The sequence below is a fragment of the Suncus etruscus genome, chromosome 6 (genome assembly GCF_024139225.1).
Source record: "Suncus etruscus isolate mSunEtr1 chromosome 6, mSunEtr1.pri.cur, whole genome shotgun sequence".
NCBI lineage: Eukaryota > Metazoa > Chordata > Mammalia > Eulipotyphla > Soricidae > Suncus > Suncus etruscus.
This window is the reverse complement of record NC_064853.1, coordinates 64,975,513-64,999,845: the sequence shown is the minus strand read 5'-3', so window position 1 is coordinate 64,999,845 and position 24,333 is coordinate 64,975,513. Positions and strand designations below refer to the sequence as shown.

The 24,333-nt window shown below is 41.0% G+C and overlaps 1 protein-coding gene across 1 annotated transcript in view; it reads left to right on the top strand.

The window, feature by feature from the left end:
* TFRC (transferrin receptor) overlaps nucleotides 1-23,848 on the top strand; it is a 37,600-nt gene extending 13,752 nt beyond the window's left edge. Inside the window, exons 7-19 of the mRNA XM_049774448.1 lie at nucleotides 735-848; nucleotides 2,364-2,462; nucleotides 2,974-3,113; nucleotides 5,749-5,906; nucleotides 7,136-7,255; nucleotides 10,074-10,159; nucleotides 10,949-11,012; nucleotides 12,129-12,196; nucleotides 13,588-13,646; nucleotides 13,997-14,078; nucleotides 18,287-18,508; nucleotides 20,450-20,590; nucleotides 23,452-23,848. Of these exons, the coding sequence (XP_049630405.1) occupies nucleotides 735-848; nucleotides 2,364-2,462; nucleotides 2,974-3,113; nucleotides 5,749-5,906; nucleotides 7,136-7,255; nucleotides 10,074-10,159; nucleotides 10,949-11,012; nucleotides 12,129-12,196; nucleotides 13,588-13,646; nucleotides 13,997-14,078; nucleotides 18,287-18,508; nucleotides 20,450-20,590; nucleotides 23,452-23,691 (1,593 nt within the window). The 3' untranslated portion in view covers nucleotides 23,692-23,848. The remainder of the gene's footprint in view (nucleotides 1-734; nucleotides 849-2,363; nucleotides 2,463-2,973; nucleotides 3,114-5,748; nucleotides 5,907-7,135; nucleotides 7,256-10,073; nucleotides 10,160-10,948; nucleotides 11,013-12,128; nucleotides 12,197-13,587; nucleotides 13,647-13,996; nucleotides 14,079-18,286; nucleotides 18,509-20,449; nucleotides 20,591-23,451) is intronic.
* Nucleotides 23,849-24,333: the final 485 nt, after the last annotated feature.

Here is a 24,333-nt window from a genome sequence, read left to right as displayed (position 1 = left end):
TGGGTTCCTCCCAGGTCAGGTGCATGCAAGGCAAACACCTTATCACTGTGCTGTCTATCTGACCCCGAACCAATTTTTTTTAATTGAAGTAGCATTACTTTATATTTGATGTTTGAAATGCAGAGAGGGTATCATTAGAAATAATACAGTTTCATTACTCAAAGTCCATTTCTATTTATCGTTTTCTTCTGTGTCATATTTACCCACCTTTTCCTATCTGGTATCCACTTATTGGTCTTTTAGTTCAGAAGACTGTTTTGTTCATTTGGGGGTGGGTGAAGCACATTGGGTGGTACTCAGGCTTGGCAGTACTGGGGGTGGTGTGGAGGAAGCACATGGTGCCAGTCCAAGGCATATGGATATCCCTAGTCCCTGTTTTTATTCAGTTTATCCCTGTTTTCTCTATATATTATATAAATGAAAGCATAATTGTCATGTTTCGTTTGGCCTTCTAGATCCATACATGTTGTTTGAAATGGTGAGATAGATTTTCTTTCTTAGCTCACTAGTATTGTGCGTATAACACACTGTGGCCCATTGCTGGGCTCTTAGATTGTTTCCAGTGCTTGTAAGTGATGTTCTAATAAACATGGGGTGTGGTCTAATAAATGTGGGGGGGGGTGTCTTTGAATTAGTGGGCTTTATTTTGTGGAAATGGGTGGGGATTTTCCAGAATAGATAGCTCTAGTTATTTTAGTGCCACTGTGCTTATTAAACCCACTCTTTTATTCTAGGGTAAACTGGTTCATGCTAATTTTGGCACTAAAAGAGACTTTGAAGAATTAAAATTTCCTCTGAATGAATCTTTAGTTATTGTCAGAGCAGGGAAAATCACTTTTGCTGAAAAGGTAAGTAAAAGTTACTGTACATACTAAGACTAAGTCATTCAGCTAAATGACATTTTTATTTGTTTGTTTTTGGGTTTGGGTCATACCCAGCAGCGTTCAGGGGTTTCTCCTGGCTCTTCGCTCAGAAATCGTTCCTGGCAGGCTCGAGGGACCATATGGGATGCCGAGATACGAACCACTATCCTTTTGCATGCAAGGCAAACGCTCTACCTCCATGCTATCTCTCCTGCCCCCGCTAAATGACATTTTAAATTTTCTTAATTGGGCCACAGCTATAGTACAACAGGTAGGGCATTTGCCTTGGTGCCTCTGACCTGCATTTGATCCCCAGCGTTTTTTTTTTTTTTTTTTTTTTTGGTTTTTGGGCCACACCCGGTGACGCTCAGGGGTTACTCCTGGCTATGCGCTCAGAAGTCGCTCCTGGCTTGGGGGACCATATGGGACGCCGGGGGATCGAACCGTGGTCCGTCCTAGGGTAGCGCAGGTAAGGCAGGCACCTTACCTTTAGCGCCACCGCCCGGCCCCCTGATCCCCAGCGTTTTATGTTGTCTCCTGTACATTGCCAGGAATGATGCCTGAGTGCAGACCCAGGTGTTATTACCCCTTGAGCATCACCGGGTATAGCATGTCACCCCCAAATTTTTTTCTTACATTTCTGAAAACTAACACTGCAACTCTCATACTTGATAGTATAACTTACTTAAAATACTTATTAACAGGGCAGGAGAGGTATTAGTAAAGGGATTAGTCAGCACTGATCCCAATTCAGTACCACTGCCACATGTGGATCTGTGTATAAAATCAGTATCACAGGTTCTGTGAGCACTACCTGGAGGATTTCCTGAGTGAGTAGAACACCAGGAGTAAATACTGAGCACCACTAGGTGTGTGCCCCAAATCCAAACAAAGAAGTTCTCTCTATTACAACTGTGACATTCCACTTGGAACACTTTCCAGCCACACTGTGTTGGATTAAATATCAAGTTATCAAGAATACTTTGTGAAAGTTTAAATGTATCTTTGTAATTGAATTTAAGGTATATATAGAATTCATTTGTTAACTATGTACCATAAAAAGGAAAATTAAGACTATGGAGTATTAGCTCACATTTCTGGAGATAGTTGGGATATCCTGGGTTTAGTCCCCAGCTTGATGATGTTTTCCTTGGAATACTAAGCTGGCAGTGGTCCCCAAACACTGCCCGGTCGGTATAGCCCCTCTCAAATAAAGTAAAAAATTAAGAGCTAACCCTGCACAAGGGATTATGATGGAATATATCCAAAAGATACTTTGGTGTTGGGGCTTTATATTCTCCCTTTTATTTTTATTTTTATTTATTTATCTTTCTTTTGTTTTAACTGGATTTGAAGGCAAGTATTTTTTTCTCCTAAATGTACATGCTATTTGAAACATTTGGAAGTATTGATACAGTACTCTATAATTCTATAATTCTGTCTCAGTTTATTACTCAGCATTATACTTTACTAAGGTTTGTGCTTGTGGTTTTTTTTCAGGTTGCAAATGCCGCAAGCTTTAATGCAGTTGGTGTCTTAATATACATGGACCGGGCTAATTATCCTATTGTTGATGCAGATCTTCAACTCTTTGGACATGTGAGTTTACATATCTTGAGTACATATCTTTTTAACTCTCAAAATTTTGCTAGATTCCCTCTCCATTACCAGAATTAAAAACTTGTTCTTATGGATGCCTTTTTCTGGGCTTGGATTAGCAATAAGCCTGAAGGTGGTTTAGACGTTACTTTGAGACATGGTTATTCCCGTTAAAAGTACTTTCTTGGTAGTGTCTTAAATTTAAAACGTGGGACATGCTGTGTAAAAATAGGAGCCATCTAGGATAGAACCACTCATTTTTCAATACTTAGGGGCTGAGATTACTCCAAGTTCTGGAGCCATATGCTTTGATGCTGGTGTCCTAGTGTCACATAGACTCTTAAGCATTGTACCTGATACAGCCTCTCAGATTTGGCTAAAAGGCACTCACTCGACCCCAAGCCACACATATACACAAATACTAATTTAAGCTAGGGCTATCTTCCTACTGAACCTTACAAGGAAGTACTTGAATAAGTACATGGAAGTAATTATGCTCTTCTATTTTTAGGCTCATCTGGGAACAGGTGACCCTTTTACACCCGGGTTCCCTTCTTTCAATCACACTCAATTTCCACCATCTCCGTCTTCGGGATTGCCTAATATTCCTGTCCAGACAATTAGCAGAGCCTGTGCAGAGAAACTCTTTGCGTAAGTTCATATTTGAAAACTATTTTGCATGTAAGTTTTTATGATTAAGGCAGAAGTTTTTTCATAAAATAGTAAAACAGCTGTAATTTTCTACATTTTGGAGTATTTTGGGAAATACAAATTTTGTAGAGATAAAAATTTTTCTCCATAAAGTGACTTTAACAATACACATTGGATTTGAAACAACAAACGCCCACGATTAGCTAAAACCTAAAACAACCCTAAGGAAAAAGAAGATGGAAAGCATCACTTTCCCCAACTTTAAATTGTACTACAAAACAATAGACATTAAAACATGTGGTATTGGAATAAAGACCCTCAGATCAGTGGAATAGACGAGTATTCAGAGAATGTTTCCCAGACATACAATCAATTAATCTTTGATAAAGGGGCAAGAAACACTAAATGGAACAAGGAAAGCCTCTTCAACAAGTGGTGTTGGGACAACTGGTCACCCACATGCACAGAAGTGAACTCCGGGCATTCATCTAACACCATGCACAAAGGTTTAATCCAAATGGATTAAAAACCTTGATATCAGACCCTTATCCATTAGGTATATAGAAGAATATGTAGGTAAAACACTCCATGACATTGAGATTAAAATCATCTTCAAGGAGGAAGCAGCACTATCCAAACAAGTGGAATCGGAGATAAAAAGATGAAACTATTAAGATGAGAAGCTTTTGCACCTCAAAGGAAATGGTGACTAGAATACAAAGGCCACCCACAGAATGGGAGAAACTTCACCCAATACCCATCAGATAAGGGGCTGATATCTAAGATATACAAGGTACTGATTGAATTTAACAAGAAAAAAATTTAATACCATCAAAAATGGGGGGGGAAATGAACAGACAAGGCCAGAGCAATAGAGTAGTAGAGCATTTGCCTTGCACACAGCCGATCCAGGATGGACCTAGGTTCAATTCCCAGCATCCCATTTGGTCCCCCATGCCTGCCAGGATCAATTATTGAGCACAGAGCTAGGAGTGGCCCAAAAACCAAAGAAAAGAAAAGAAAAGAAAAGAAAAGAAAAGACATGGACAATTCCTTATTTATTTTTGGTTTTTTTGGGGCCACACCTGGCGGCGCTCAGGGGTTACTCCTGGCTATCTGCTCAGAAATAGCTCCTGGCAGGCATGGGGGGACCAAATGGGAAGCCGGGATTTGAACCAATCACCTTAGGTCCTGGATCGGCTGCTTGCAAGGCAAACCGCTGTGTTATCTCTCCGGCCCCAGGAAAGAAAAGAAAGACATGGACAATTCCTTAAAGAAAAATTACAAACGGGGGGCTGGAGAGATAGCATGGAGATAAGGCGTTTGCCTTTCATGCAGGAGGTCATCAGTTCCAATCCCGGTGCCCCATATGGTCCCCTGTGCCTGCCAGGAGCAATTTCTGAGCCTGGAGCCAGAAATAACCCCTGAGCACTGCCGGGTGTGACCCAAAAATCACAAAAAGAAAGAAAAAGAAAAATTACAAATGGCCAAATGACACATGAAAAAATGCTCCATATCACTCCCTAATCATCAGGGATGTGCATATTAAAACAACAATAAGGTATTATCTCACATCACACAGAATGACAAATCACAAAGAACAAGAACAATAAGTGCTGGCAGGGATGTGGGGAGAAAGGAACGCTTCATTTACTGCTGGGGGGAATGAGACCTAATCCAGCCTTTATGGAAACAATATATGGAGATTCCTCAAAAAACAAATTTGAGCTCCCATATGTTCCAGCCATACCACTCCTAGGGATATACCTAGGAACACAAAAACACAACACAAAAATGCCTTCTGCTCACCTATATTCATTGCAGCGCTATCTACAATAGCCAGAATCTGGAAACAGCCCAACTGCTCGACAACAGATGATTAGCTAAAGAAACTGGTACATGTGTACAATGGAATACTATGCAGCTGTCAGGACAATGAAGTCATGAAATTTTGCTGTGCATGGATGGATATGGAAACTATTATGCTGGGTGAAATAACTCAGGAGAGACACAGAATAGTCTCATCTATGGGTTTTAAGAAACATTAAAGACATTATTGTAATAATACACAGACAGAGATGAGGGCTAGAAGGTCCAGTATGAAGCTTACCAGAAAGAGTGGTGAGTTCAGTTAGAGAAAACTACATTGACAAGTATCATGACAATAGTAGTGAGAGAAATAGAATGCCTGTTTTGAATACATACGGGGTGGGGATGGAGGGAGTTGGTGGGCCATTGATGGTGGGAATATTGCATTGGTGAAGGGGGTGTCCTTTTTTATAACTGAAACCCAACTATAAACATGCTTGTAATGTTTTTTGGCTAAAATATGCTGGAGACTGGAAATTTTGTTTTAACATAGTATTTTAATGATACTTCGATAAAGGAAGACTTTTTTTTTTCTCTTCGTGGTTTTTGGGTCACACCCAGCAGTGCTCAGGGGTTATTCCTGGCTCCATGCTCAGAAATTGCTCCTGGCAGGCACGGGGACCATATGGGACACCGGGATTTGAACTGATGATCTTCTGCATGAAAGGCAAACACCTTACCTCCATGCTATCTCTCCGTCCCCAAGACTCATTTTCTTTAAACCTGGAATGTAACAATAGTTCTGATTTTCCTTTTCCACTTCTAGAGAAATGGAAGAAGAGTGTCCAAGTGCTTGGAACACTGACTCTTCATGTAAGTTGAAATCCAATAAGGATAGGAGAGTAAAGCTCTCTGTAAACAATGTGATGAGTGAGAGAAGAATTTTTAACATCTTTGGAGCTATTAAAGGCTTTGAAGAACCAGGTAAAATCCTTTGCACTTTCTGTTGCCTTGTACTGTGGTATGTCATTTCCCTACGAACTCTTTCTCTTTCCTCCACCCCTTGAGACTACAGACCTAGGGTGGTCAGGATTCCCTTGCTCCTGTGTGACACTGGTCACAATTGCCATGGTTGCTTCTTTTTAAAAAAATTACTTTATATAAACACCTTGATTGTAAGGTTGTTCATGATACAGTTGGGTGTTGTGTTTTTGTTTTTTCACAGATGCAAAGTTGTTTATGATTGAGTTTCAGTTGTATAGTGCACAACACCCTTCAGCAGTGAACATTTCCTGCCACCAGTGTACCCAGTTTTTCTCCCACCCTCTCCCCAGGGCACACAGGGAATTTTTATCTCTTTTAGACATTGTAGTTTGTAATATTATACTGAAGGAGTATCCTGCAAATCACTTCATCTCTTCTCAGCACCAAATTCTTGTCCATAGTGATTTCCAACTATCATTATAATGGTGGTCCCTTCTCTGCCCTAACTTCACTATCCTGCTATTTGTGGTAAGCTTTCTATATGGACTGGTCTATTTGGCCCTCAGCTGGATACTATTATTATACTATCTTGTTTTTAACATTCCACAAATGAGTATGATCATTCTCTTATCCCTCCCTCTGTCTCATTTCACTCAGCATAATTCTCTCCAGAGCTATGTATAAGCAGATAGCATGACTTCATTTTCCTAACAGCTACATAATACTCCATGGTATAGATGGTGCCACAGTTTCTTTATCCACTTCTCTCTTTTTTGGGCACTTGGGTTGTTCCCAGATTCTGGCTATTGTGTACAGTGCTACAATGAATATAGGAATGCAGAGGGCTTTTCTGCATTGTGTTTTTGGACTCCTGGGTTGTATTTTGAGGGGTGGTATTATTGCTGGATCACATGGAAGCTGAATACTTAATTTTTTGAAGAATATCCATACTGTTTTCCTGAGTAAGGAAAACCTCTGTTTTACAGTTTCTTCTTACTCAACTAGCACAAAAACAGTTGGTGAAGAAATTTAACGAGTAATTTAGATAGAATAACCATATTTAAGACACGAAAAGATAAGTATCTCTGGAGTCCTAAGTCAGATCTGAAATAAGTGTCCTAATACATATTGCAACTCATCCAATTAAAGTCCTTATTTTAGATTTCAATATTAAATAGTGTAAAACTGATTGAGTTTTGTTGTGTGTGTGTGTGCATTTTTTTTTCCAGATCGGTATGTTGTAGTTGGGGCCCAGAGAGATGCCTGGGGTCCTGGAGCTGCAAAATCCAGCGTAGGAACAGCTCTCCTATTGGAGCTTTCCCGGATATTCTCTGACATGGTTTTAAAAGGTAAATGATGCATTTTGGGCCTTAGATATATAAGTGTTATAGGACATTCTAACTGTTCTAATACTGCTTTGTTCACTTTGTGCATTACATAGTGGTCACTTGTCCTGGGGGTTGAACCAGCATCAGCCACATGCAAGACATATTTCTCGGTTGTACTAAAACTAAGTTCTTTTTTAAGTTACTTTTAAACAACATGATTACAAATATGTTTGTAGTTGTGTTTCAATTATAAAAAAACAACAACACCCCCCCCCTTCACCAGTACAACATTCCCACCTCCAGTGCCTTTCATCTCCTCCCCCACCCCTTGCCTGTATTTGAGATAGGCATACTACTTTTCTCATTCATTACCTAAAACTAAATTCTTTTTTTTTTTTTTTTTTTGGTTTTTGGGTCACACCCGGCAGTGCTCAGGGGTTACTCCTGGCTCCACGCTCAGAAATCGCTCCTGGCAGGCACGGGGGACCATATGGGACGCCGGGATTTGAACCACGGACCTTCTGCATGAAAGGCAAACACCTTACCTCCATGCTATCTCTCCGGCCCCCTAAAACTAAATTCTTAAAGGCAAAGCAGACTGTTCTTCAGTGCCAAATAGCTTCCTTTTTTTGTTTTGTTTCACTTTGTTTTAGGACAACACGACTTTTCAGGATTTAGGGTCATTGCTGGCTGTGTTAGGCCCATATGTGGTGATATGAATCAAATTGGGATCAGTTCTGTGCAAAGCCAGCAATTTAATCCTTATGCTATCTCTCTGGCACTCTCTTTAAATAGCTTTTCATGCAATATGTTTAATGAATGAGGAGGTGTTTTTTTTTTTGTTTCTTTTTTTTAAAGATAGAAGTGTGGGGTTGCATGCTACACCTGGTTCAGGTGTTCACCTCTTTTTGTGGGTTCTGAGTACTTTAAGGAATATGAAGGAGCAAACCCAGTAAGCCACACACAGCTAGCAAATGCTTTACCTGCTGTACCATGTCTCTGGCCGCTGGATCCTCATTCTTTTGGAGGCCATTGGGGCCACACCCACTGATGCTCAGGGGTTTCTCCTGGCTCGGGAGACCATATGGGATGCTGGGGGATCGAACCTTGGTCCGTCCTAGGCTAGCACGCGCAAGGCAGCTGTCTTACCGTTTGTGCCACTGCTCCAGCCTCGGATCCTCATTCTTAATTTGAAATGTCCAGAATGACATGGCAAATTCATCAGGGTCCTGAGGAAGCTGTGTGTATTTTATTCTAATGTTCTTTGTTTTGTTAAATAATAACATACAGTGCCAGAGTTATGGTACAACAAGTAGAGCATTTGCCTTGCACATGGCCAACGAGATCCCAGGCATTCCATATGGACCACTGAGCCTACCAGCAATCATAACATAATATCTTACTATGTGCGTAGATTTTGTGGTGTGGGGCCACATCTATTGAGGTTCAGGGGTTACTATTACTCAAGCTCAAGCACTGCTAGCAGGGTTTGGGGTACCACATTAGATGCAAGGGGTTGAATTCTGTTAGCCAGCCACAGATAAGTCCAGCATCCTACCAGCTGTGTTCTCTCTGACCCCAATCTTAATACAGCTATTCGATATTTGCTTTAGAGTATATACTAATTTTTCTACATTTATATCTATAATGTGAAGACTTTCTTTGTGGTCACATACCCTGCAAATCACCTTGCATCTTTGCAACCCTGAAATTAATTATAGGGTAAATTGCATAGAAATGGCTTAGCTATTAGCATGAAAACATTATATTTTTAATTTAATCACTGTGGGATACAGTTACAAAGTTGTTCATGATTGAGTTTTAGTTGTACAGTGTTTAAGCACCTATCTTTTCACCAGTGTCCCCAGTTTCTCTCCCCCCCCCCCCCAACCTGGCTCTATGGAAGCTACTTTTTTTTTTTTCCTGGCTGGGCCTGCTTGGGGGCACAGAGTGTTCTAATTCTAGCCAATTGCTTAGGAGGAGGACGAGAGGGATATAGCAGAGAATTCGATTCCCTTTGGGTGTCCTTTAGGAATCCTGGCCACGCTGGGTAAAAAAACATCGACCTCTGTGTTAAGGTTAGGGAAGTCGCTCTGACCAGGGTCCACAGGCCTGGGGGCCGCATTCCACCACATGGGCCAAGTGTGAAGCCCTGGCCAGGCCTCTCCTTGAGAACAGTCCCAGTCAGGTTCCCCAAGAGGGGGCCGAGAAAAGGAAGGAGGCAGCCGGGCCTAGAGACCGGAAGATACATTTTTAGGCACTATGGTTTGCAGTACTGTTACTATAAGAGTATCATGCATGTCACTTTCCCTCCTTTCAGCCAGCACCTAGTTCTTAGCCAGAACTCTCATTTTTCTCTGTTGTTATAGTGATTCCTTCTATGTCCTAACCACTCTCCTCATTTTGACAAGCTTCCTACTGAGGACCAATCTTCCTGGCCTTTGTTACATGAAAGTATAAGGCTCAGGAAGCAAGAATGGGAGGACAGTTCCAGTTCCTTAAAAGAAGCAGTCACTACTGCTAATAATCTGAAAACTTAGTTAAATTTTAAGTATTTTTATTGTAGTCCAGAGTTGGGCCTGGGAGAAATGAATAGGCTGGGCACATGATTTGCATGCAGTAGGCCCCTGGGAACAACCTCTGAGCACAGAGTCAAGGGTAGCCCACACAGCACTGCCAGGTGTAGCTCTAAAATTAAAATTTGTGCTTCTCTTCTTCCAACCTACAGCTATGCTGAATGTGGCCCCCCCCAAACTATTTTGAATTAAATATGTCTGTTTTCATTTTAGTTTTGTCCTTCTAATCTTTCATGACTAAATTAATTTTTTATTGCCTTTAGGTGGCTTCAAACCCAAGAGGAGTGTTATCTTTGTCAGCTGGAGTGCTGGAGACTTTGGGGCTATTGGTGCCACAGAGTGGCTAGAGGTACCATCTTTGTCCTAGATGCCAGTGATGGGCTCCCAAACTTGCATTGGTTTAAGCCATTTTCTAGAAACCACACTTTTTGTGGGTTTATATTATTTCTCTCTATACATACATACATACATACATACATACATACATACATACATACATACATACAAAAATAAATCCTTGTGGCCAGAGCCATGGCACAAGCGGTAAGGCGTCTACAGCGTCTGCTTTGCTTGAACTAGCCTAGAACAGACCGCAGTTTGATCCCCTGGCATCCCATATGGTCCCCCAAGCCAGGAGTAACCCCTGAGTACCACCGGGTATGGCCCCAAAACAAAAAAATAATCTTAAAAAAATCTTAAATAGGGCCCAGAGACATAGCACAGCGGCGTTTGCCTTGCAAGCAGCAGATCCAGGACCTAAGGTGGTTGGTTCGAATCCCGGTGTCCCATATGGTCCCCCGTGCCTGCCAGGAGCTACTTCTGAGCAGACAGCCAGGAGTAACCCCTGAGCACTGCCGGGTGTGGCCCAAAAACCAAAAAAAAAAAAAAACAAACCTTCAATAATGGGCCAGAGGGATAGCATGCAGGTAGAGCATTTGCCTCGCATGCAGAAGGACAGTGGTTTGAATCCCGGCATCCCATATGGTCCCCTGAACCTGCCAGGAACAATTTCTGAGTATGGAGCCAGGAGTAACCCCTGAGTGCTGTTGGGTGTGACCCAAAAACCAAAAAAAAAACTTTAATAGTTATTCATTTTGATAGTACATACCAGTACATAGTATTTTTCCTTGTCTTCTAGGGATACTTTACATCTTTGCATTTAAAGACTTTCACTTACATTAATCTGGATAAAGCTGTTCTTGGTAAGTATACTTATTTTCATCATATGTTTATGAATTTAGGTAAACTACAAAACAGCAGAAGCTCTCTAAAGTAGCATTGATTGTTTACAATCTACACTGCTATAATCAGGTTAAAAATTTGACCTACGGGGCCAGAACAATAGTATAATGTGCACAGAGCCAGGAGTAAACTGCCAGCTATGACCCAGAAACTAAAAAGAAAACATAATGAACAAAACTTAAAATGTGTGAAAGTCCATTGATGGACTAAAAATACCAAAATACATTGGAAAGAAAAAAGGAGTTACATAAATTAAATTTTTATTGTGCTTATCATTATTACCTTACTTATGCAGCAGAATGAATATGAAATCTTTACTATCGACAATCTTCGTGTTTTCAGCATTAACAGATTATCGCTTGCCTCCCTTGAAAGATATTTAACATTAACAATTACAGATTATAGGAGTAAGAGCTTCAATTCAGTCAAATTAAAATTGGCATGGGCTAGAGATTTTAAAGCCATTTGCTTGTGGCCAGTCAAGCCTAATTCCCAACCCCATTCTCCCCCTTATTCAAGCACTGCATAGTATAACCAGAAAAATTAAATTAGGGTTGGCAGTCTAAAGAACTTGTCCTAGGGGCCGGATCAATGGCACAAGTGGTAGGGCATTTGCCTTGCATGCACTGACCTAGGGCGGACTGCTGTTCAATCCCCTGGCGTCCCATATGGTCATCCAAGCCAGGAGTGATTTCTGAGCACATAGCCATCAGTGGGTGTGGCTCAAAAAGCAAAAAAAAAAAAAAAAGAACTTGTCCTAACCTCCCCCCCCCCTTTTTTTTTCCCCATGTTTGGAGGCCACAATAGTGGTTCTTAGTGGCTTGGTATTTAGGCTTTATTCCCTGTGCGACCTTGTGGTATGTGGGATTGAACATGGGCCTCTATATGTAGAGCATTTACTCTAGCCTATTCAGTCTCTATCCTTATTTATTTTGTCTACCTTTTTAAGAGAATAGTTGCTTAAGGCTCCTTATGAATGTCATACTCTTCTTGTTTACCAAGTGCTTTTAGGCCTAGAAGTAGCAGTATGAAGATTATCCCTTCTATAGTTAAACAATGTTAACATCTCTTTTCAGGTAACAAGAACTTCAAGGTCTCTGCCAGCCCACTTTTGTATTCACTTATCGAGAAAACAATGAAAGATGTGAGTGAATTAAAAAATACATAATTAGTTTTTTATTTAATTCATGGAGAATGAAAAAGTATTGGCATACAACTATAAATAGGTTGTATACTTACCTAATCATTCTAATAATTGGAATTTAGAATAAATTATGTTACAGTATTACTAAGTCATCTTCTTGGCTTATTAAACAGTGTCAGGTAAGAATGGTGTAGAATGGGGCCAGAGCGATAGAACAGTGGGTAGTGCACTTGCCTTGCACGCGCTCGACCTGAGTTCGTTCCCCAGCATTCCATATGGCCCCCTGAGCATCGCTGGGTGTGGTTAAAAAAAAAAAAGAATGGTGTAGAAGAATTTTGATTTCAAGAAATACATAGCCTCTGTAGGAGTAGAAAGTGGAATTAATTCCATGAGGTCTGAACTGTACTCAGTAGCCCTTGAGGGGATGTGATAGAGTCAGAATGTTAAGGAATATTTAAGTGGATTTTAGCTATGCTTTAGACATACATAGAAGGCTAGATGAATATTCATTGAATGCTGCTAGACAAACGAATAGCCAGTTCGGAATAAAGTAGGGATAAATTTTCCTAATGGGATTAGAGGATTATATATGGTTTATTAGAATGATTAAAATTGAGGGAGGGGGGCCCGGAGAGATAGTACAGCGGTGTTTGCCTTGCAAATAGCCGATCCAGGACCCAAGGTGGTTGGTTCGAATCCCAGTGTCCCATATGGTCCCCTGTGCCTGCCAGGAGCTATTTCTGAGCAGACAGCCAGGAGTATCCCCTGAGCACCGCCGGGTGTGGCCCAAAAACCAAAAACAAAAAAATTGAGGTAGGGAAGGAAGTAGATTCAAGAATTTGACCTTAGTTCTATGGGTCTCGAACAAGACAATGTTTCCAGGTAGTTGGCAGTGGTATAAAATGTGCTAGAAGGGAGAAGGGAAAAACATGATGAAAATACCATGAAGATTAGAGAGAGCTTTTAAAACGGGTTCAGAAGCTGGAGAGATAGTACTAAGGCATTTTGCCTTGCATGCAGCGCACCTAAATTTGATTTCCCAGCATCCCATATGGTCCCCTGAGTCACTTCAGGAGTAATCCCTGAGCGCAGTGCCAGGAATAACCCCTGAGTACATGAGGTGAAGCCCAGAAACTAAACAAATAAAAAACTGGAATTAATACATTCATCAAAGGTTAAAAAAAGAAACCATGGCTTCCTTTCCATAACTCACGGAGCTAATAGTAAACTGAAATTATTTGTCTTTGTTTTATTTAACTTTATTTTTTTAAATCAGGAAAACATAATAAAAGGCTAATTTTTATAAATGTTTCTATAGAGAGATAAAAATTTATTTAAATGACTACTCAGAAAGGTTAGGTTTAATGATAAACTAATATTTTGTTTTGTAGGTAAAAAATCCAGTTACTGGATTATCTCTATATACAGATAGCAACTGGATCAACAAAGTGTAAGTTGATAAAGTGAATGAGTACACTAATAATAACAGAACCCCATCCATTAGCACTGCTGAGAGGGATCTAAATTACCTTGCCATGAGAGTAGGTATATCTAGAGAAACTTAAGAAATCAGGATTTTTCAATTTAGTACTTAGTATTAGAGCATGCCTTGCAGGTATGAGGTCTCCTTGAATGATTCCTGGCACCCTAACCCAGCCCAGATTTGCCATGTGTAATTCTGGTGACGCATCAAGACTCTGTGTATTACCACTAGTCACAATAAGGGAGCAGAGGACTGCATGGATTCACATTATGTTCCTCTGAGAATTTCCTAATGTCACCTTCTTGATTTTCTTGCAGTGAGAAATTTTCTTTGGATAATGCTGCTTTTCCTTTTATTGCATATTCTGGAATTCCAGCAGTTTCATTTTGTTTTTGTGAGGTAAGTCTGAAGAATTGTCAAGTGTTAACATCAGTTTTGATGCCTTGTTTCCTAGAATGTTTTACAATATTTCAAAAAAGGGGTTGGAGAAATAGTACAGGAAAGGTACTATGTTTGAGATATTTCGGTATTGGAGAAATAATACAATAGGTAGTGTACTTACCTTGCAAGTGGCCAACTCGGATTCAATCCCCAGCATCCTATATGGTTCCTCATGTACTACCAGGAATAATTGCTGAGGGCAGAGTAGGAGTAACCCTTGAGCATCATTGGGTATGCTGCCTCCCACCAGTAAAAAAGAGAGTGAGACACAATAGACTCTTAAGCATATACTAAAGGGTTAAAAGTGGACAAATAAAACATGCGAAATTATTGTGAAACAATTTATAACTGATGAATTTGTAGAAAAACAAGACTTGAGACTGGAGAGATAGCACAACAGTAGGCTGTTTGCCCTACGCAGCTGATTGGTGGTTCAAATCCTGTCATCCAGTATGGTCCCCCATGCCTGCCAGGAGTGATTTCTGAGGGCAGAGCCAGGAGTAATCCCTGAGAGCCACTGGGTATGACCCAAAAACAAACAAACAAGAAAAAGACTAGGTTGGTATAAGAGCTTATATGAGGCGGCGAAAGCATGAATGAATGAATATGTGTTAAAGGACTGTGCTTGAAAACCAAACACTAAGACAAGAAGAGACCCAATAATGCAGGATAGTATAGAGGAGAGGGTATTTATTTGCCTTGACTGCAGCTGACCCGGGTTCAATCTCTGGCACCCCGTACTCTGAGATGCTAGGGGTGATTGATCCCTGATTGCAGAGAGCCAAGAATAAGCCGTGACCACCAGATTTGACTCCCTCCCCCCCCCCCCAGAAAAAAGAGTAGAGGGTGTTTATATTGTTAGTATGTTAGTATTGGGAGGGAAGCTATTGACTTTGATATCAAGTTATTGATACAGTGGATGGTTAGGCCCTTCCTCCGCTTATTTTCATTGAGTATCCTGTTCTAGGAGGGGTAAATAAAGACTTAAGTTGAAAAGGTAATGAAATACCTGCATTTGGAGATAAATGTGGCTAGATTACCTAGACCATCTTCTAGAATGGCATTATGAATTGTACAGAAATGGTTGGTCATGTCTGTTTAGTACCTAAGGAAGAATTGAGTATGCCAAACTAATGGCTTGTTGTTGATTTGTTAGACCCTCAGACAGCATTTTATTTTTAATTCAGATGTAGTTTAATTGTCAAATCTAGCAGTTCTGTCTCAGAAATACAGGTTATACAGAATTATAGTTTGAAAATAAGAATTAAAATAAGATCAAAGGATGGATAGTGAGATTGTAACCAATAATTGGTAGTTGAAGAAATGATTGCTAATATTATCTAATGAAGGTAGATATTCTTGTTAGAAATAATATGAATGAGTGGATCAAGTACTACCTGATTAGAGATTAGAAAATCTTGGGGTGAGGCCACACCAAGTAAGCTCTGGTGCTCAGGGCTTAGTCTTAACTGACTCAGACCATATGGCATCCTATATGTGCTTTGGCATTGTCCAGGTCAGCTTTGTGTAAGGCAAGTGCCCTATCTGCTGTACTATCTCTCTGGCCCCAACATAAGGACAATTTTGATCTGAAAGTAACACTTTAAATTGAGAGTGTATTTATATGTTTTCTCTAATTAATAGAGACCAAAAATCTTAGATACGATCAAGGAATATAGAGTCAAAGAATTTGACTGGAAGTATACTAGGGGAAGGATTTTACGGAGTACAGATGAAAGCAGTCATTCTAAGGAGTAGGTTAGAATCAAAGGTAGATACAAAAATAGGTCACCTTATCTTTGGCTCTGAGATAAAATTGAGTGGGGCCAAAGCAATAGCACAAGTATGGCATTTGTCTTGCACATGGCTAACCTGAGTTCGATCCCCAGGATGCCATATGGTCCCCTGAGCTTGTCAGGAGTAATTTCTGAATGCAGATCTAGGAGTAACTCCTGAATACCACCAGGAGTAGCCCAACCACCCCCCTCCCTTACTGCAGTCGTTTTGCCACTCAGCAACTCTAGTGGGGGAAATATATCACAAGAGAAAAGCAGGTAAAGCATGAAGCAGCTGGGCAAAATGATAATTAATGAAGAAAATTAGACCACACACATATTGTATATGGGAACCCGCATCTTCTGCAGACGTGAGACAAAATTTAATCTCCAGGCTGGGAGTATATAAAGAGTAAAGGGACAGTTATATTATGAGAGAAATGTTCACATTTATACATTGTTTGATCTTAAAACAAATACACATGGCTTTAGGGTGGTTTGTAATCTTAGAAGAGAGTATAGTTAGGAGCCAGAGGATAAAAGGAAGGCTAATTTCTTATCAAAGTAGTTTCTAGCCCTAGGTGTCATTACTGATGTAAAATAAGGGATTGTGAGAGGCCTGGTTTCCTAATAGCAAATATCCTTAACCTAAGGGAATAGTTTTCTAGCTAGGGGCTAAAACCAACTTCCTATGGTCTGTTTATAGAAAGGGATAAAATTTATATGAAAGGGGTATAGAATTATACCTAGTAAATTCAATAGTATAATCCTACAGTGGCCAAACCTGTTTGTTAGCAGGTATTCAAAGTGACAGGGAAAGTAAAGTCCCTGAGGCAAAGCCATCCTGCTATGGTGTTCAAAAACAAGGAGAGAAGACTTTGTCTTTAAGATGCTATGTTTTGGGGACTGGAGAGATAGCATGGAGGTAGGGCGTTTGCCTTTCATGCAGAAGAACGGTGGTTCGAATCCTGGCATCCCATATGGTTCCCCGAGCCTGCCAGGAGTAACCCCTGAGTGCTGCTGGGTGTGACCAACTCCCCCCCCCCCCCCCCCAAAAAAAAGATGCTATGTTTTGACTGGCTTTTAGATGTAAAAAGAGACCAAACTTGTCTTATTATTTGGTGTGGAAATTCTCTGGGGAAAGGAATTTGATAGAGGCCCTATTTCAGCCTGTAAATTTACAAGGGGGAAATAATATTTAAGCCAAATAAATGAAGGGACATGTAATGTCAGTACTAAGACATCAATTTCAGAAGTATCTCTTCAGGAATTCCTCAACTCTGTGTAGGGCAAGAACTCTCTGAGTGGGCCCTTTGAGGAAACCAGTGGGGTGATTCTAGCCATCTGCTCTAGGAAAATCCGAGGATTGCATCTAGTGGGCCCTTAAATGGAGCCATTGGGGGAATGGTTAGTTTTTGTAAGCACTCTCCCTGGATCCTACTTCACCAGGGACATTTTGTGCTCACCTCTGGGTGTGGCACAAAAACAAACAGAAAGTAGGTCCAGAATCTGGTGATAACTTGCAAATCTTGATACTTTCTCAAATGCCAGTTGGAAATGCCTCACAGTCTTACAACATTTTATGAATCACTGACAGAAAAACAATTACATTTGAAGACTTCATAATTGGGGCGATAATATAGTGAGTGGGGCTTTGCATATATGCTACTGAGGTTGAATCCCCAGCATCCCTCAAGCACTACCACAAATGATTCCTGAGAGCAGACCCTGGAGTAAAAAACCAATGACCATCCCTAGGTGTGGCCCTAAAAAATGTCACATTTAAGGAGCCAGTGTTTATTTTCATGGATTCTGCTGTCCACTATCAGAAATTTAAGAGTGGTACAAGAAAATAATTCTCTCTTTTTGATTTAATTTTTTTTTTTTTTGTTTTTTTTTTTGTTTTTGGGCCACACCCGGCGATGCTCAGGGGTGACTCCTGGCTGTCTGCTCAGAAATAGCTCCTGGCAGGCACGGGGGACCATATGGGACACCGGGATTCGAACCAACCACCTTTGGTCCTGGATCGGCTGCTTGTAAGGCAAACACCGCTGTGCTATCTCTCCGGGCCCTAATTTTTTAAATAAATAAAATTAGAGGGGCCGGAGATATAGCACAGCGGTAGGGTATTTGCCTTGCACGCAGCAAGTCTAGGACAAACGGTGGTTCTATATGGTCCCCGATGCTAGGACCAATTTCTGAGCTCAGAACCAGAAGTAACTCCTGAGTACTGCCAGGTGTGACCCAAAAATACAATCAATCAATAAATAAAATTAGAGTAGGGATGAATGTATTAGAAATAAGGGAAGAATTACACTTACCTTAGTAGTGAAACTAGAATATGATACTACCAATCTACCTAAGGATATTAATCTTTCTTTGTTTCTCTAGGACAAAGATTATCCTTTCTTGGGTACTACGATGGATACTTATGATGCACTGAATGAGAAAATTCCTCAGTTGAATGGAATGATACGAGCCGCAGCAGAAGTGACTGGTCAGCTCTTAATTAAACTTACCCATGATGCTGAATTGAACTTGGACTCTGAGAGGTATAATGACAAGATACTTTCATTTGTGAGAGATATGAACCAATTCAGAGCAGACATAAAGGTAAGCATTAAGTAGACTTACCTTATTGCTGAAGTGTCCAACAACTTGAAGAATGATACTTAGGTGTCCTAGGTGTTCTAAGAATCTAGGATAGACAACTGCAGTGCCTTAGCAAATGGTTTCCAACTGGTCTTAATAGACTTGAAGTTCAGTGGTTAGGCTGCCTTTCTTTTACATGGCCAACCCTCCCAGATAGTCTCCTGAGGGCCACCAGGAGTGGTCCCTGAGTGTAGAGTAAGGAGTAAGGAATGAGTTGTACCTGCTCAGGAAATGAGACTCACCAGATTGACATAATTAGATTTTAAAGTATGTTGGAACAGAAATGTGCCTCAAGGAAGGAGCACATACATGCCTATATATGTGAGGCCCTGGCTTCTGTCCTTTGCACTATAAAAGAATCTTTAAAACAAAATGTGGAGGACCCGGAGAGATAGCACAGCGGTGTTTGCCTTGCAAGCAGCCGATCCAGGACCTAAGGTGGTTGGTTCAAATCACGGTGTCCCATATGGTTCCCCGTGCCTGCCAGGAGCAATTTCTGAGCAGACAGCCAGGAGTCACCCCTGAGCATCGCCGGGTGTGGTCCAAAAACCAAAAAAAAAAAAAAAAAATGTGGAGCATTTCTTTGGTCAGCCCTGTGTAAGGCAAAAATGCCCTACTGCTGTGCTATTGCTCCAGCCCCTCTACCCGATTTTAAATTATACTGTCAATCTAATTTAATAATAAAGATAGTGTGGTACTGGAATAAGGACAGACTCAAACCAATGGAAGAGAATCAGATGGTCAGCTAATCTATGGCCAAGGAGCAAGGTCCATTTTCAGCCAGTGGTGTTGGACAATTACATGTCAAAAAATGAACCTGAATCCTTATCTCTTAGCAAACACAAAATCAACTGAAAATGGATTAAAAAGCTCGTATCAGGCCTCTGTGCAAAAAATATGCTGAGGAAAATAGGAAGAATCTTTAATGACATCAAATATGGAAGCATTTTCAAGGAGTTAGTGCTAGTGGAATATAACAGATGCAAATATAAACAAGCGAGGCTACATCAAGTTAAGATTTTATACCACAAGAGAAATGATGACCAGAATAAAAAGACAGTACACAGATTTAGCTGACCATCTGATTCTCTTCCATTGGTTTGAGTCTGTCCTTATTCCAGTACCACACTATATTATTAAATTAGATTTACAGTATAATTTATAATTGGATAAAGAGGGGCCAGAACAATGGTACAGCAATAGGGCATTTGCCTTACACACAGCTGACCTGGGACCGACCAGCATCCCATATGATCCCCCAAGCCTGCCAGATTTCTGAGTGCAGAGCCCCGAGTAATCCCTGAGCACTGCTAGGTGTGGCCAACCCTCCCCCCCCCCAAAAAAAAAAAGAATTTGAAAAAGAAAAGCATGCCATCTCTTTTTAACTAGGATCACTTGGACTGTTTGGGGGATTTATTACTCCATATATGTTTTAGCAGTATTTGGCCTGTCTTTAAAGATATTCTGGGTATCTTTTTTTTCTATAGAAACTGCATTAAATTTGTATAAGATCTATACAAGATTGTCATTTTGACAATACCTCTTTTGTTGAGTCCCAGCTACTTGATGAGGTTTTTGGGTTTTTTTGTTCGTTTCGTTTTGTTTTGAGACACAATTGTGAATGGTTTGTTTCTTCTCTCTCTCCATTGTTTGCACATTGATATTTGGATCTTGTAGAAAGTGTTTTAACTGATTTTCACCGACTTTGTCTCTGTTACCTCCTTTAAGAATAACTTTAGTTGCCATTTCATGTCTCTCAGAGTTGAGCCCTGGCACTATGCAAGGTTCCACCCAGAGTGACCCTAAGCCGTACTAGCTTTGGTCCATAAAACAAGGTTTCTGGAATAAGATTCTTAGAAATACAACTTTTTAAGGTGAATTAAATGTCTTTCTCTGCTTCAGGAGATGGGTCTGAATCTACAGTGGTTATATTCTGCTCGTGGAGACTTCGTCCGTGCTACTTCTAAACTAACAACAGATTACAAAAATGCTGAGAAAACAAACAAATTTGTCATGAGGGCAATCAATGACCGAATCATGAAGGTAAATAAACTCTTAGAAAGGGAATTTAAGTATCAAACTAGGAAATAGAAGAAAGCTTGGGGGCCCCCAGTGGTGAGTATTTTTGTTTGTTTCTGAGTAATACTCAGGGTCTCCTGGATCTGTCTCAGGATTGTTCCTGGTGGTGCTGGGGCACAGTTTGGTGCTAGGGATGAATAGCTTTTTGCCCAATAAGCTCTCCAGCCTCCTGAGGTCTTCTGTTACTGTTTTTTTGTTTTTGTTTTTTAATTTAATTTTTTTATTTATTTGGTTTTTGTGCCACAGCCACTCGACAGTGCTCAGGGGTTACTCCTGGCTATATGCTCAGAAATCGCTTCTGGCAGGCTCGGGGTACTGTCTGGGGTGCCAAGAATTGAATTGGGGTCCATCCCAGGTCAACTGTGTGCAAGGCAAAACACTATACTGCTGTGCTATCTCTCCCAGGTCCCTGTTACTGTTTTCTGTTTTTTTTGTTTTTTTTTTAACTTGATTGATTGATTTTGGGGCCACACCCAGTGACGCTCAGAGTGTTACTCCTGGCTCTGCGCTCAGAAATTGCCCCTAGCAGACTGGGGGACCACATGGGATCTGGTAATCAACAAGTCCCAGGTTGGCAGCCTGCAGGGCAAACACCCCACCACTGAGCTATCTCTCCAGCCCCCTGTTACTATTTTTGAAAGACTTTGAAAACATTTTGAAATAGATCATAATTTTGGGACTGGAGCAGTAGCACAGTAGTAGGGCATTTGCCTTGCATGTGGTTGACCCAGGACGGACCAGGGTTCAATCCCCAGCATGCCATATGGTCCCCCAAGCCAGAGCGTTTTCTGAGCTCAGGAGTAACCCCTGAGCGCTACCGGATATGGCACAAAAACAAAAACACCATAATTTTTATGATCAAAAATATTATGTGGGTTTTTCCTTTGTATTCCTGTTGTCTATTTAGCCTTGAACTCTTTATTGCAGTGGTTACTTATAAATCTTTCATATACACGCACCAATTAGAAAATAGCCCTGCACAATTAAGAGTTCTATAAGTATTGACTCAGTGGTGGAGGGTGTGGTATTGGACATTACATTCATGAAACTCTGTAGAGAACAGAGTCACCTGGTGACGCTCAGGGTTTATTCCTAGCTATTCGCTCAGACATCACTTTTTTTTTTTTTAAATATTTTTATTTAAACACCTTGATTACAAACATGATTATGGTTGGGTTTCAGTCATGTAAAGAACACCCCCCTTCACCAGTACAACGTTCCCATCACTAATGTCCCAAATCTCTCCTCCCCGCCCCACCCCCACTTGTACTCTAGACAGGCTTTCTACCTCCCTCATCCCTTCACATTGTTAGGATAGTTCTCAATGTAGTTATTTCTCTAGTAGCACTCATTACTCTTTGTGGTGAGCTTCATGAAGTGAGCTGGAACTTCCATCCCTCCTCTCTTTTGTTTCTGAAAATTATTGCAAGAATGCCTTTCATTTTTCTTTTTTTTTTTTTTTTTTTTTTTTTTTGGTTTTTGGGCCACACCCGTTTGACGCTCAGGGGTTACTCCTGGCTATGTGCTCAGAAATCGCCCCTGGCTTGGGGGGACCATATGGGACGCCGGGGGATCGAACCGCGGTCCTTCCTTGGCTAGCGCTTGCAAGGCAGACACCTTACCTCCAGCGCCACCTACCCGGCCCCGCCTTTCATTTTTCTTAAAACCCATAGATGAGTGAGACTATTTTGCTTTCTTTCTATCTATCTTTCTCTCTCCCTCTGACTTATTTCACTCAGCATAATAGATTCCATGTACATCCATCAGACATTACTCTTGGCTTGGGGGTTCATATGGGACACCAGGGATCAAACCATGGGTCAGCTATGTGCGAGTTAAATGCCTTACCCTGCCTTAGAGCATTTTTTTTATTTGTTATTTTTGGGGGGGGCACACCCAGTGACACTCAGGGGTTACTCCTGGCTATGCGCTCAGAAGTTGCTCCTGGCTTGGGGAACCATATGGGACACCGGGGATCGAACCGTGGTCCGTCCTAGACTAGCACTGGCAAGGCAGACACCTTACCTCTAGTGCCACCACCCCGGCCCCGCCTTAGAACATTTTTAATTGAATGACCTTGCATTTCAAAGTGATTTGTGGTTGAGTTTCAAGCATACAGTGTCCAACACCAACCAGTTACTTACCTGCCTCTGAGTAAGTTCTTTATACCTCCTTTTGTTTTGTCCCTCTGTTCTCTTGGCCCTGTCTTAGAATTTTAATGTCTTGAGGCCAAAGCAAATAACACTGCAGGTATGGTGTTTGTCTTGTACATGGATGACATGTTTAATTTCTGGCACTCAGTATGGTTCACTGAACCCACCAGGAGTGGTCCTCAGTGCCAAACCAACACTAAGCCCTGAGCACAATTGGGTGTGTCCCCACAAACAAAAGAATAGTATCCTAGATGGGGTCTAGGGATGTGAGTCTGTTGAGTACAAGTCTCAATTTTCCCTAATTTTCCCTCTCCCAGCTTTGCTAGGTGTGACCGTCCCCTCCCTCCTTTTAAAAAAAAATTTTTTTTTTTTTGGCGGTCGGTGGGGGAATCCCACCCAGTGATTCTCTGGGCTTACTCCTGGCTCTGCACTCAGGAATTACTTCTGGTGGTGCTTGGGGGCCGGAGGACAGTTGTGATGCTGTGGATTAAACTTGGATCTCGTATGTACAAGGCATATGCTTTAACCACTTACCTCTCCAGCACCCTCTCCCCATCACCCTCTTTAAGGGAGATTTTTGCCTTTGAAGTGAAAGAATGATTACTATATTGTATTAGGCATTTTCCCCTATAGCACTGTGAAAGCTGTTTTGTATGATCTGGTTTTTTATAGGTGGAATATAACTTCCTCTCGCCCTATGTATCGCCAAGAGATTCTCCTTTCCGACACATCTTCTGGGGCTCTGGTCCTCACACTCTGTCAGCTTTACTGGAGAACTTCAAGTTGCGTCAGAGAAATGGTGCTTTTAATGACACATTATTGAAAAACCAGTTGGCTTTAGCAACGTGGTCTATCCAGGGAGCTGCAAACGCCCTCTCGGGTGACATTTGGGACATTGACAATGAACTATAAGTGTGAGACCCTTAATGTAAGAACTTCAGGGTAGTTTGGTTTCTAGACGTGGGCTTGATGTAGGGCTACAAAATCTAATGTCAAAACTCTACCCAATCATATTGGTACTACTAGATATCTTTAGGCAACAGCTTTTAATACCAGGTAGGTACCTGCATTCGAGTTATGCTAAATAACCACTAAAAAAAGTTCATGATAGAATATTTTTCTCTATCTTAAGGATTTTAAGTACTTTGTAATGGTAACTGCCTCTTTACTATTACAGTTAAGAAAAAGTCAGACCAGTTACATGAACTATTCTAAATCCTAAGAACATGAATTGTGTTTTGAAGTGGAGGAGCAAGATAGTATCTTTGTAAGATTAAAAGCAGTAGCCTTGTGTGATCCTCCATCTTTATCTGATGCTAGATTGGAGATACTGGGTTGTAAGACCTTATTCTCCAAATGAGATAAGCCTGCCTTTAATGATTAGCTGGTTTCCACTGACCTGAATGAAACAGTTAACTTTCAGAATAGATGGGAGTTTTTCCTTGCCAGTGAGGTCTGAAAAGAGGTTCTCCAATGAGCTTCACAGGAGTAAGGCCTTAATGTACTAACCAAGTATTTTTGAAAAGAGGAGACCAGAAGCCAAAGACATTGTAC